This window comes from Rhineura floridana, chromosome 16 (assembly GCF_030035675.1).
Source record: "Rhineura floridana isolate rRhiFlo1 chromosome 16, rRhiFlo1.hap2, whole genome shotgun sequence".
Classification (NCBI taxonomy): domain Eukaryota; kingdom Metazoa; phylum Chordata; class Lepidosauria; order Squamata; family Rhineuridae; genus Rhineura; species Rhineura floridana.
Genome location: NC_084495.1, coordinates 8899255 through 8912446, shown reverse-complemented (window position 1 = coordinate 8912446; position 13192 = coordinate 8899255). Strand labels below are relative to the sequence as shown.

The 13192-nt window shown below is 43.5% G+C and overlaps 1 protein-coding gene across 2 annotated transcripts in view; it reads left to right on the top strand.

The window, feature by feature from the left end:
- Positions 1–13192, top strand: part of ARHGEF9 (Cdc42 guanine nucleotide exchange factor 9) — a 290941-nt gene that overhangs the window by 55817 nt on the left and 221932 nt on the right. The window contains exon 4 of one of the 2 annotated variants that reach the window (XM_061598283.1): positions 6155–6267. In XM_061598283.1, the coding sequence (XP_061454267.1) occupies positions 6155–6267 (113 nt within the window). The remainder of the gene's footprint in view (positions 1–6154; positions 6268–13192) is intronic. The other variant, XM_061598284.1, reaches the window with a different exon arrangement.

The following is a 13192-nucleotide window of genomic DNA, read 5'->3' as shown; positions in this document are numbered from 1 at the left end:
GGGCTCCCTCCCCACTGATTATTCTGCTGCTGTATTTTGTGACACAAATGGAATGAGGTGGGTGCCATGCAGCGAGGGGAGAGTTGAGCCTCTCTCCTTGCCTCTGCCCTCCCCATGAGCATGCATGTGCGTGTGAGTGACCCATCACCACATCCACCAAACCCCACTGACACGTGGATCCCAACCTTTCACTGCCACATGTGGTCCTTGGGGCCCAAAATATTGCTCTCCCACTTCCTTTATGCCTTATAAACAGCATGAGGCAGCTGCCATATGGATTCAGCAGAGGGCAGAATAGATTGCCTTTTTGTCTGTCGCTTCCCCCCCCCCCGATTAAGATTTCCAGCTACCTGCATTGGTGCTTTGCACCCAACAGTCCCTAAATTGATTCCTCCATGTCTGCAATGTGTCTTGGATATCTTGAAAAGCAACATCATCATTCTGCAGTTTCCTGCCCCTGCTAGTGTTGGCCAGTGGTGTGGAGTGAGAACAGGGAAATGCACAAGGTCATGATATGTGATGAGTGATGCACATTACAGCAGGGTGGTGGTAAATCTCAACACATGGATGCCATTTTGAGTGGCAGTCCAATGTCATTCATAACACATTGGTACCCAGGGAGACATAGGCCGCTTCTGCACCATTCATTGACAGCACTGTTATGCCACTTTAAACAGTCACTGCTGTTTTTCCATGCTGCCAGCCGTGCTTACCAGTTTGACTCTACTTTTGGATTCTGGAAGCATTAAAAGGCTCAGACTGGGGAGGGAACAAAAGGCCACACATAAAAGATGGCTGAGATCCATCAGTCATTTAACCAAGAGCACTTGGGTTTCATTCAAGGGAGTTGAACCGTTTTCATCCAAGCACGCTACCTTTGTGAGCTGAATGGTAAATCCAATTTTAATGCTGAGCCTAAATTTACATGCACGCACGCACGCACGCACGCACACACACACACACACACACACACACACACACACACACACACACACACACACACACACACACACACACACACACACACACACACACACACACACACACACACACACACACACACACACACACACACACACACACACACACACACACACACACACACACACCACCCTTTTGCCACCCTTTTAATAGACAGCAAAGTTAGGGGAATATTTTGTGCAAGTTTGGATATAAAATCCAGTTAAACTGAACTGTGGCACAGGCTGCCAGTGTCTGTCAGCTGTTTTTGTTTTACCTAGGAGCTCCCTAGAGTGAGGGCAGGAAGAATTGCCTTCTGCATTGATGTGCTTCAGAATGGCGCTTTGTCATCTCGTGCCGTTGTTCTGAAGACAGTCCAGAGTGAGGACAATGGTTCCTTCCCTTACCCTAAAGAACTTCTGGGTAAAAGATGGTGGCAGTTAGTGTTGGTCAGTGACGCAGGCTGTGGGACTCACAGACAAGGTTTTTAGCAGAGAGAGAGAAACCTGAAGCAGAAGGGTTAAGCTGTGAGAACAGAGTGCCAGAGAATCAAGGTCAGTGGCTGGCTGGGAGTGTGATAAGGTGGGAAACTTGCAGGAACTCAATGTGGGGGAAGAAATGTCAATGGAGAGAGCTGTGTCTAATGTCTTTGCCTAGTAAAGACTCTTACAAGAAACTTGCCTGGCCTGTCTTATTCCTGTTCTATACGGCGCTTGAATTCAAACCACGTATGATCTATACACGCAATCGCCAACAGGGGTTATGGGCCCAGCTTATCAGACGTGGTAGCGGGTTCAAGAGCCGGTGAAGTGGCGTTGTTGCAGAGAGAAACAAAGCGCAACTAAGAGGCAAGTAAGAGTGGGCAACATGGCTGTAAATCTGTCTTCCGGGATGCCGATGGAGAGGCTGAATGCTGTAAATTACTCCAGCTGGAAATGGAGAATGAGAGCAGTTCTGATTAAAGAGGATTTAAATGATGTCGTTGAACCCCCCCCCCCCGGCAGCTCCTTCAGCAGTGTGGCTGAAGAAAGACGAGAAAGCGAAGGCTTTTATTACTCTGGGGCTATCAGATTCACAACTGTTGCTGGTGAGTAATAAGCCGACGGCTAATCAGATGTGGGAAAAGCTAAAAGCCGCTCATGTTCAACAAACTGCGGGGAGCAGGCTGTGTTTAGCACGGAAGCTATATCAGATGCGTTTTACAGATGATGTGACTATGGAAGAGCATTTGGCTGAATTTCGTAGATTAAATGCTGAGCTGCAAGATCGAGGCGTGCATCATAATGACCTACAGATGGTTTATCTCCTGTTATCTTCATTGGATCAAAAATGGGACGTTCTGGTATCTAGTCTTGAAACCCAACCTGATGGGAATCTGACTTTGGACTTTGTGGAACAGAAACTTCAACAAGAGTGGAATAGGAGACAAGAGAATAAGAAAACAGAATTAAAAGAGACTGTGACTGTGTCTGTACAACACCAAAATCAAAGAAGCAGGCAAGAGACTAAAATATGTTATTTTTGTGGATCACGTGGGCATATACAGAGACATTGTTTAAAGAAGAGGAATTACAGAGACTTTGAAAGTCAGAGAGCAAGCGTGAACTTTGTTACTAAGGACAATAAACTGATTAACTCTAAATGGCTTCTTGACAGTGGAGCGTCTAATTGCCTAATCACAGACTCTAGTTTATTTTACACTTCAAAGCCGACGCAGGAGAAGCTTTATCTGGCTGACGGATCGACTCAGAACGCGACTGCAACAGGCACGCTGAAGATGGGTAATTTGGGAATTTTAACAGATGTATTATTGATTTCTGGTTTAAAATATAACATTCTATCAGTGAGAAAATTGGCTCAAATAGGTTGCAAAGTTACATTTGAAGGGGATAGATGTTTTGTGAGAAAAGATGGTGAAATATGCATGCAAGGGAAATTACAGAACCAAATGTTTATGGTTGAGTGCAATCTTGATAAACACACGTGTGCTTGGATAGCAGTTAATAAAGATAAACATGATAATTGTATCCATGAATGGCACCGAAAACTGGCACACGAACATTTCCAAAAGATACAAAACACCCCAAAGCATAGTCAAGATTTGAAGTTAACACACTGTGAGCATGTGGATGAGTGTGAGGTATGCTGTAAAACAAAAATGACTGTAGCTCCAGTAAATAAGAGCTGTGAAAGCACGACTACTGAACCTTATCAGCTCATACATGTGGATTTGGCTGGTCCTTTTCAGTGCTCAAAAGGTGGAGCAAGGTTTTATTTAGTGATTGTGGATGATTTCTCCAGATTTACACATGTGTTCTTATTGAAAAAGAAAAGTGATGCAGAAGAGAAATTAAAGGCATTCATACAGAGAACAGAAACACAACATGGGGTTGTTATCAAAAATATCAGATCAGATAGAGGTGGTGAATTTACCAGTAATTCATTTCAAACATATTTGGAAAAGAAGGGAGTATTACAAAGTCTCACTGCTCCCTTCAGCCCATCCTCCAACGGAACGGCAGAGAGGAGGAACCGGTCATTGCAGGATTCATTGAGAGCAATGCTAGCAGATGCTGATATGAATAACACTTATTGGGGTGAATGTATTCTGTACACTGTTTATATTCAGAACCGCCTTATGCACAGAACAATAGGCATGTCTCCCTATGAGAAACTGACTGGAAGAAAACCCAGGGTGAAACACATAGAACGTTTTGGGGCAAAATGCTGGGTACATGTTGCAAAACAGTCAAAAGCGCAGGCAGGACGCATTTTGGGATTTCAGAATTCATATTATAGAGTTTGGTTGCCTGAGAAACAACAAGTAGTGTTAAGCAGAAACATAAAGGTGATAGATAAACCTTGGAGAGACAGTCAAACAGTGATCCTAGATAGTGCAAACAAGCAGGAAGCTGCTGATGTTCCTTTCGGGCAGCAAATTCCATTAAAAACTGCATTAACAGATTTAATACACGGTGGCAAACGTACTGTTAAAAGACTGAGAGGTGAAGACATAACAACACACGATACAGAAATGCCAAGTACTAGTGGTGCAGGTCCAAGTAAAATTGAAAGTGAAGAAGAAATGGAAACAGATAATGTCAGGAAATCAGAGAGAAAAACGAAAGGTCAACCTCCTCAGAGATTTGCATTTAATGTTACACAACAGAATAATGAAACAGATGAATTTCCAGTAGAATGGGAAAAAGAAGGACCAATAGATAGAGAAACAATGGATCTAATGTGGAAGTTTTGTATTGAGGAATGAAATATAAATGTATTGTCAAATAAAAGTGAACAAACATGAATCTGTGAAACTTGTGTAAATAAAGAATAAGAGAAACTGAACTGAACTGAAAATGTAAATGTATTGTAATGAAAAGTTAATGTTGTAAAAATGTAATAATTGTAACATGAAGTTTTGTAGTCTGTAAGTCTCAGGTGGGGGCTGTTGGTCAGTGACGCAGGCTGTGAGACTCACAGACAAGGTTTTTAGCAGAGAGAAAGAAACCTGAAGCAGAAGGGTTAAGTTGTGAGAACAGAGTGCCAGAGAATCAAGGTCAGTGGCTGGCTGGGAGTGTGATAAGGTGGGAAACTTGCAGGAACTCAGTGTGGGGGAAGAAATGTCAATGGAGAGAGCTGTGTCTAATGTCTTTGCCTAGTAAAGACTCTTACAAGAAACTTGCCTGGCCTGTCTTATTCCTGTTCTATACGGCGCTTGAATTCAAACCACGTATGATCTATACACGCAATCGCCAACAGTTAGTTGCATGTATGCAGTGTTGCCATTGCCATGAAACAGCAGGAAGTGGTAAAAAAAGGTGATTCAGGGCAGTTTCAGGACACCTTTCCCCCCCCCCCCATTTTAGGGAAAGTTCTCTGCAGTTTTAATACTTGTGTAGAGAGGTGACCTTTTCTTACCCTCTGCACAATTCATCCTGGCATACCACCCAAGGACCTCCATGTGTTCTTCTTTCCCCACATTGGACCCTCACAACCACTCTGTGAGGTTTGTTAGATTGATAACGGTGACTGGCCCAAGGCCACCCAGTGAGCTTCATAGCTGAGTGGGAGATTTGAACCCATGCCTCTCCTCCTCTGATTTTCTTTCTGCCCACTGCAACGAACGGACTTTGACTTGCCCAGATTCCCTCTAAGGGTGCAAAGGATTGAGAGCTGGGAAGATGCATATACATAACATTTGATGCTGCATGGTGGGACTTTAGTCCATTTGTTAATAATGTGGAACATGGCTGTTTCTGGCCTTCTGCTTATTCACACGTTTGGACTCTTTGATCTGAAGTTTCTGTATGAGTTAACCTGTTCTTTTTCTTTTTTTGGAATTGTCATACCTAGAAGGGAAAATGGAGTCTAGTTTACTTTGTGACATACTATCACCTCTGATGGACATTCCTGTCTCTTGTACACCGACTGGACATTGCTACAGGGGCTACATTCAGATAGCACTTTATTCCATTTTCCCTACGTGTAATTTTGTTGTGTTTTATGTGATTTTTCACGCAACATAATCCACTTCCAGAAATGTACCAGAATCCAAGGGAAGTTTAGTGTTCATTTCTGTGTTAATTGCTGCCAGAAAAATGCATTTGCAATCCTGGGAAATCCCATGAGTTTGGTGTTTTCTTTTCTCTGTGGTTTTCTTGGGATCATGCCGCTGCCACTCACATAACAAAATCCAGGGTGGCATGCAGAAGTGTACGTGTGCAGAAAGGGTGGCGGTGGCGACATGTCCGATAACACCCGCTGTTGTGTCACTAGTGTGAATGAAATTTAGAATGACATGGCGGTGTACTGATAGGGGAAAAAACACAGTTCCATAATGCAACAGGTATTGCAGACTGAAAGGAACGTTGGAAACCGGGACAGAAGCGCTCCCATTATAATCAGGAAAAATAATGAAATAAACCCCATATCTGACTGCAACTTGGGTCATCTCATGTTCCTGGTCATTGATGTGATGTTTCCTTAGCAAATCTGCGAGGTGCGGGGGTGGTGGGATATGCTGTTTATGTATTACTGTTGTATTTTATTTTCTGGATTTATATGTTCAAAATTCAATAAAGAAATAAAAATTAAAATAAAAAAGAACCGGGGAGAAATGAGTTTGCAAAAAATGGACCTTCCTCAAATATGTGTTTATTTCATCCTGTTTTTTAATTGAATTTTTTCCCAGCAGCTGAGAGCAATCTGGGTTCAAAAACCTTGGAGGTGCACCGCAGTAGTAAGAATGGCAAGAGTAGATGGAAACCTCTCAAGCCCGGAGCCAAACAGCTGCTACTCAATAAAGTAAGTTGCCATCTGAAAATGCGTTCCCAACTGCCTGGGTGTCCCTGTTTATCTGAGGCATAGTTACCTGTGACAATGAACAATACGGCTTAGTAAAATTTGCCCAAAGTTAATTTGCTTCGACAGCATTTTTAAAAATTATTATTTTTAGCAATTAGACTCTGGGTTATTTTGTGACAAAATAAAAACATTAACCTCCCCATTTCTGCCAGATGTTAGAGAGTGAAAATCTCCTTCTTTTGGTGGAGTTGTTTTTGCAGAGAGAGAAACAAAGTGGTTTTCAAATACTCTGTGGCTTTGATCTGCTTTCTGATTATCCTCCATGGCAATAACGTTAAAATGATCCTCAGCAACATGTTTGTGCAGTTAGTTTCTTTTCAGAGTGGTCTCTGTGTATGTGAACAAAAGGTAATTTATAGGATTGTTTTTTCCCCTCTTGGGTGAATTTTGGTGATCTTTTGTGCATATGTTGTCATCTGGGGCTTGTAGGTCAGATGGTGGAAATGTTCTCTAAAGAGATTATTATGGTACGAGTGGCCAAGTCTGCTGCTGGGACTGACACCACCATTGGACACAGTGAGATGGATGCCTCCGGTGGCAGAGCTGGGTGGCAGAGAGCAGAGGCAAGATGCTGAAGAAGAGAGGTGTGTGTACTTGTGCCCCATAGCTTGTTCTGTACCCCACTAAGCTAGCCTCTTGTCCTCCGGTCCAGTGGAGGTCACTGTCCTGTCACCAGTATTGAAGTGGTATTTGACTGTCAGTCCAGTCAGCTCAGGAACATCAGAAGAGCCCTGCAGGATCAGGCCAGTGGTCCATCTTGTCCAGCATCCTGTTCAACCAGATGCCCCAATGGGAAGCCTGCAAGCCGGGGCTTCTGCATGTAGAACAGGGGGACACCGTCTTGCCCTGTGCCTCAGGCAGCAAAAATAATTTGGGCCCCGCCTGTCTTCTGAGATGCAGGGGTTCCAGAGCCCTGGAGCTCAGCAGTGGTGCACTGTTGTTCGGGACGGCGCCTATTAGGTCAGACGGTGAATTCTGGAGGCACTTGGCTGCAGCAAAGAGAAAAAGAGAGCACAAACCTCTCTATCCAATCTCCATTTCAGAATTACCACCCTCTTTCCCATGTACTTCCAAAAAGGATTTATTAGGGCCTGTACTGGGGTTTACCATTCAGTGTTTTGACCTAGAAACCTTGAGAGAGAGAATGCCCACCTAATGGAAGAGCATGTTGGAGAAGGACCTGATGTAAACTTTAGAGTGGGGGAGAAGGGCAGGCAATGGGTTCCTGTGGAAAATCCACTCTGTGTTGGGAGGAATGTTTGTGTGCTTGAGGAAGAAGTTTGCATGTAATTAGGCTGATGACTTAAACATGTGACCTTACTTAATTGGATTACTTCGCTTGGATGTCTGAAAGGAACTGTTATGGGAACTTTTTGCTGCAGCGGCACTATCGATTGCTGAAAAAACGTTAAAAAAGCTGTTTCCTTTGACAGGAGAATGCTTGTGTAAAATGTGCAGAACTGTTGAAATGTCAAAATGTACTGAGTAGGACCCGAATCCTTCTGTTGCTGAAGGCAACTTGTCCTACACAATACCTGTCATCCCTTAGAGTTTCATTATCATAGCAGAATGTCATTGGCTACTGCTGGGGGTGGGGAGGGTCTATGCACGATGATGTCACATTGCATGTCACTTTTCACTAGTTGTTACCGAGATGAGGCAGATCAGTGGTTGTTACATATTCCTGTAACATTTTTGGTTTTAGCCTAATTTCGTTATATATTTTTCTCTTAGCTTATAAGTGTTGCACATTGTAGGAGCAGGTTCAGTGCTAGCCTTCCACACCAGGTGGGGCTTCCCCATTTCCAGGAGGGGATCTCAGAAATGAATGCAAAATTAGCAAATTGCCTCCTAGCCAACCGAAAGTCCTAGGACTGTATTGGCAAGACCAAGCATCTATGCACATTTTTGTGTTTTATGTATTATTCACATTAGAAACATATAAGTTCAAAAGCATTTGCCAACTTGTAATTAACACCTTCTTTGCATAAATGCCGACTTCTGTAAGTTACCACTTACCCTCTTTTAAGTCCTCCTCTACCATTCTTACAATCATTTGATTTAAAGGATGGTTTTTTCTTTCTTTCTGGAATCTCTAAAGCACAAGAAGGTTAAGAGTGACCTTGAAACAATCCTCCTCAAGACAGGGGGAATCTTGATTGGGCAAGACTCAGTGGAGTGTGGAATAGTGTCAGTTTGGGGGGGTGGGGATACCAGCTCCCATGGATTTATTTATACATTTTCCTATTCTAATAAATAACTCTTCTTCTTTAATTAGACACTGACATAAAAAGTTTTTTTTTAATGGACCATATTGGTGTTTAAGGTGGTGTGGTGTCTCACTGACCTCTCCGTGAGTGCTTTGGCCTATTATATAAGCCCTTTTGAACTAAGAAGTACACATAGATCTGGGCTGCACACACCACTAAGTCATGGTTTGTTTAACAAACAATGAGCTGTCCCACGATAACCAAACAAACCACAGCTTATTTCTTCAAACCTTCGCTTGTTTCCCATATGCTCATACCTTGTGCTTTGGTAGCTTAACAAGCGTCTGAGGTGGGATGACCAAACAAACTATAACTAGGAAAGGGTGTGGGGTTTGTCCATTACACCAAGCTTTAGTTGAAACAAACCAAAGTTTCTAAGCCAATAACAAACTGTGACATCAGATGTAGCTTGTTGGCGGGAAACAAATAATAGTTAAGCCATTGGAGAGGGTTAGGGCAATAAAACAAACCATTGTTTAATAAACTAGAGTTTAATAAACCATGGCTGAACATTATGTGTGAACCAGACCATAGGATGAATGGATGGAGTGGGGCAATGGACCATACTCTCTGGTCCCACCCTCAAATACCACATGTTAATTTGAAGACTGGTATTGAGCATGGGTGCACACATAGGCATATACTAGGTAAAGTGTGTTTTAAAATGCAATAAAAGTGAAGACAGCATACAGAAATGCATATTAGGGAAAACTGACTACATTAGGCAAAATTGCATACAAAACGCTGTACATTAGGAGAAATTTATACTAAAAGGCTGATGAATTTTCATGAGGTCTTTTTTGGGGGGGGTTGCAAAGTGATGAGTGATGTGGAAACGTGAAGAACTGAAGATTAGAAAAATGACAAACTGAGGGATTCACCTCTCCCAAGTGCACTGTTGAGAAGCCTTGTAGGCTCTTTGCAAAAGAGTGCAAAAGGGCTCCATACTATCCTAATTCTTTACTCATTTGCTGTGAGGAAAGGATTACTGAACTTGACTGTGCACAGTTGTTTGTTTTTACACAGATAAAAAAGTGCTTTGTCAAGGATTGCAGGGATTGGTGACACCGGTTGCCGTACTTCGGACAGGTCTTGCAACTTTTTGGGGAAAAAAGGCTTGAAGAATAAGGTTATTGGTTTTCAGGAGCCTCTTTATCTCCCTGCCAAGGCTGCCACCTTTAATTGCTCCTTGTTTCTTCATTGATTGTGTCAGCTGAAATATAATCCATAGAGAAAAATCCCATTAATTGGGGACATGGTCAGAAAGAGATGGCAAGAACGCTGCTCATTCCATTTACATTTGGCTTGGATTGAAATGGCTGCCTGTATTTTGCAATACGAGCTCACAGATGGAATGCATCTCTTTAGAAGTAATAATAATCGGACACTGTGGGATAAAAAGTTGATGCCAAGGTTTGAACAAATGACTTAAGCCCCAAATATCAGATAGGCTGCCTCTTTCCCTACACCCCCTCTTGGGTGGTAGGTTTGGCAGAGAGGTCCCTCTTGGGTAGTTCCACTAGCCTCTGAAATTTGGGGGGCGGAGACCCAGGAGAGGACATTCTGTGTGACAGCTGCTAAGTTGTGGAATTCCCTCCTCACAGAGGTGCATCTACCTCTGGACCAGGCCTACAGCCAGCAGGTCCCTAGACTCTGAATTTTCTTTTTCTTTTTTAAATGTTTCTAGCCTTCCTAGAAAGAAAGTTATGAAGCAAAATGTTCAGTTACCCTTCTAAGCAATTTCTGTAAGATGAGCCAGACTGGCTGCACCCACCTTTCAAAGTTTTTAGCTAGTGAGTCAAGTCAGAGCTGTGATTGATGAGTGAGTTGTTTGGACACTAGATAACAATAGTTCCAGGAGTCCTAAAGTGCTGCTGTTTCCCCCTCCCCTTTAGTGTACTTTTCCTGTTTCAGTCTTATTTTCTAGACCTTGGAATCTGTAGGTTGCCCTTCACTTTTTCTAGCAACCAGGTTGCATCTTTCCTTGGTGGTTTTGTCTGAAGTCAGGTACTCCCTAGAAATTATTTTCTGCAAATACTGTTACACAATAAATGAGGGTGAGTGTATGATGAATGCATACGTGAAAACTTTTCAAAAACTCTTATGAATGTCTCCTGCTGTGCAGGAACTAAAGACCAGAGACTCATTAAGAATTCACTGTACAGTGAAACTTACAGTACAATAATATACATGTCTTCTCAGAAGTAAGTATATTTTTGTTTAATGGTAAGTGGGACAGGACAGCAGCCTAGGCTTTGATTTAGGGTTGACACTGAGGAAAAGCGAGGTTCTTGTGCCTTACACAATGTGTGGCAGGCAGAAATTCAGTAGTATTTTCTAGTATGAAAATACTATCATTTAGAAAGCTTCCCCTCTTCACATTCTGTCAGATATTTTGTTACGTGTGTGCTGAAGCCGCTGCTTTATTTTGGGCCCCTACAAAAGAGGACACAGATTTGCATATGACCAGCGGAGACTCGTGGCTCAGAGGCCAGCAGGACAAGTGAATCTGCTCCAGGTTTTAGTATTAATTGTATTTTTAGGATTAATTTAGTATTAATGGCTGTAAACCGCCCAGAGAGCTTCGGCTATGGGGCAGTATATAAATGTAATAAATAAAAAATAAATAAATTTGTGCAAGAGCCAGTTCTGTGGTTTGAAGCAGCTAAGTAAGCATATGAGGAGTAAGGTGATATTTCAAGTAAACTGGTCCCAAGTGGTTGAGGGCTTGACCAGGAGGGCTCTGCCCTGCCTACTTTCCAACCTCCCACCCCTCAACTTCAACTACCCCCTCCCCCTCAGGCACTCCCACTCTCCTCATCACCTGCTTGCCTCCCCTGTGCTGCCGTTGCAGCCGTCCCGGACAAGCAGTGTTGCCATGAAGCACAGCACTATTGCTTCCCCTGCGCATGTGCCACCCCCAGGCTGTTGCCCGGCCTGCTTGCCGTGGCAGGCCATGACAGGTGGTGCAGCGGCCTGCAGGCAGGGAGGAAGAATTCATGCTACAGTTCGCAGCGCCACCTGTCTAATGTTGTGAACTGCAGCGCGATGCTTACATTTTTATTTAGATAACGGATATACTTGTAGTCTACATGCTAATGCCCATTCCTCGTTGGCCCCATCCATACCTTACATTTAAAGCACTCGTATGCCACTTTAAAACACCCATGGCTTCCCCCAAAGAATGCTGGGAAGTGTCGTTTGTGAAGGGCGCTGAGAGTTGTTAGGAGACCCCCTATTCCCCTCACAGAGTGGGTTTACCAGTCAATCCCTCTTCCTAGGGAACCCTGGAAATTGTAACTCTGTGATGGGGAATAGGGGTCTCCTAACAACTCTCAGCACCCATAAGTTCTCAGGTTCATATTGGGGAAGCCATGACTGTTTAAAGTGGTATACAAGTATTTTAAGTGTTAAGGTGCAGATGTGACTAAATGCATAGTTGAAGGGCAGAAACTGTTGTGTGTGCACAAGTGTTGGCAAAGGTCTAAACAAAGAAAATGGCATCATTGTTCACCAAGAGAGGATGTGACAGTATACAACATATCTTGTTGTATAAGCCATATCTAGGGATGCTGTCAAGTGCATTGTATTGTACCATAGCATTACCATTTCCAGGAGCTGGCTCTGTCTGATGCATAGCTCTGGTCAGCCAAGTTCAATAAATCATTTTTCCCCATTGCTGTCCACTCAAGAGAAAAAAAACCAGCTATAAATTAACATAGTCACTGTTTTGTTGCCCTTGTATGACAATGAAACCAGTTCCAAGAGTAGATGCGCATTCTCATGGCTAATGTAATTTGTTTACCATCTCCATCATCCATGCCAGTGTGTGTTGTATTGGGTAGAGTGTTGGGCTAGGACCTGAGAGGCCAGGGTTCAAATCCCTGCTCAGCCACAAAGCTCACTGGGTGACCTTGGACTATCTCTCAGCCTAAACTACCTCACAGGGTTGTTGATCAAATAGGAAGGAAGAGAATGGGACTTGTCTGCACACTCTATCCCCTCCCCACTTTTAGCTCACATGCATTCAGGCAAACACCCAAAGAAGGCCACTGTGATAGAGTTTGAGGGGCCTGTGACTTTTCACCTGGGATCAAGCCTGCCCACCCACCCCCAAAGTGGCACCCCATCCCTCAAGGAAGAATAGTAAGGAAAACGGATACTTATTGTCGAGTTGGATTACTGTGGCATCAGCAGCCATCAGCAACTAGAAAACCAGTCATCTTCCATCTCTCATATAAGCTACAGCTTCCGGAGGAATAAATATAGACCGTAGGAACAAAGAAAGCTGCCTTGCCCATAGTCAAACCATTGGTCCATCTAGCTTGGTACTGTGTACACTGGCTGGCAGTAACTCTCTGGGTCTTCAGACAGGGTTCTTTCCCAGATCTGCCTGGAGATGCCAGGAGTATCGGCTGCTGCTTATGAGCTACGCCCCTATTCCAGTGTTTCAGACATGACACTTTCCCCAGATCTATCTGGAGTTACCAGAGAAGGAACCTGGGACCTTCTGCATCCAGAACAGATGCTCTACCACTGAGCTACAGCCTTCCATAAAGCTGCAGCTGACAGAGAATCCAAGAGAAGAAATCTGC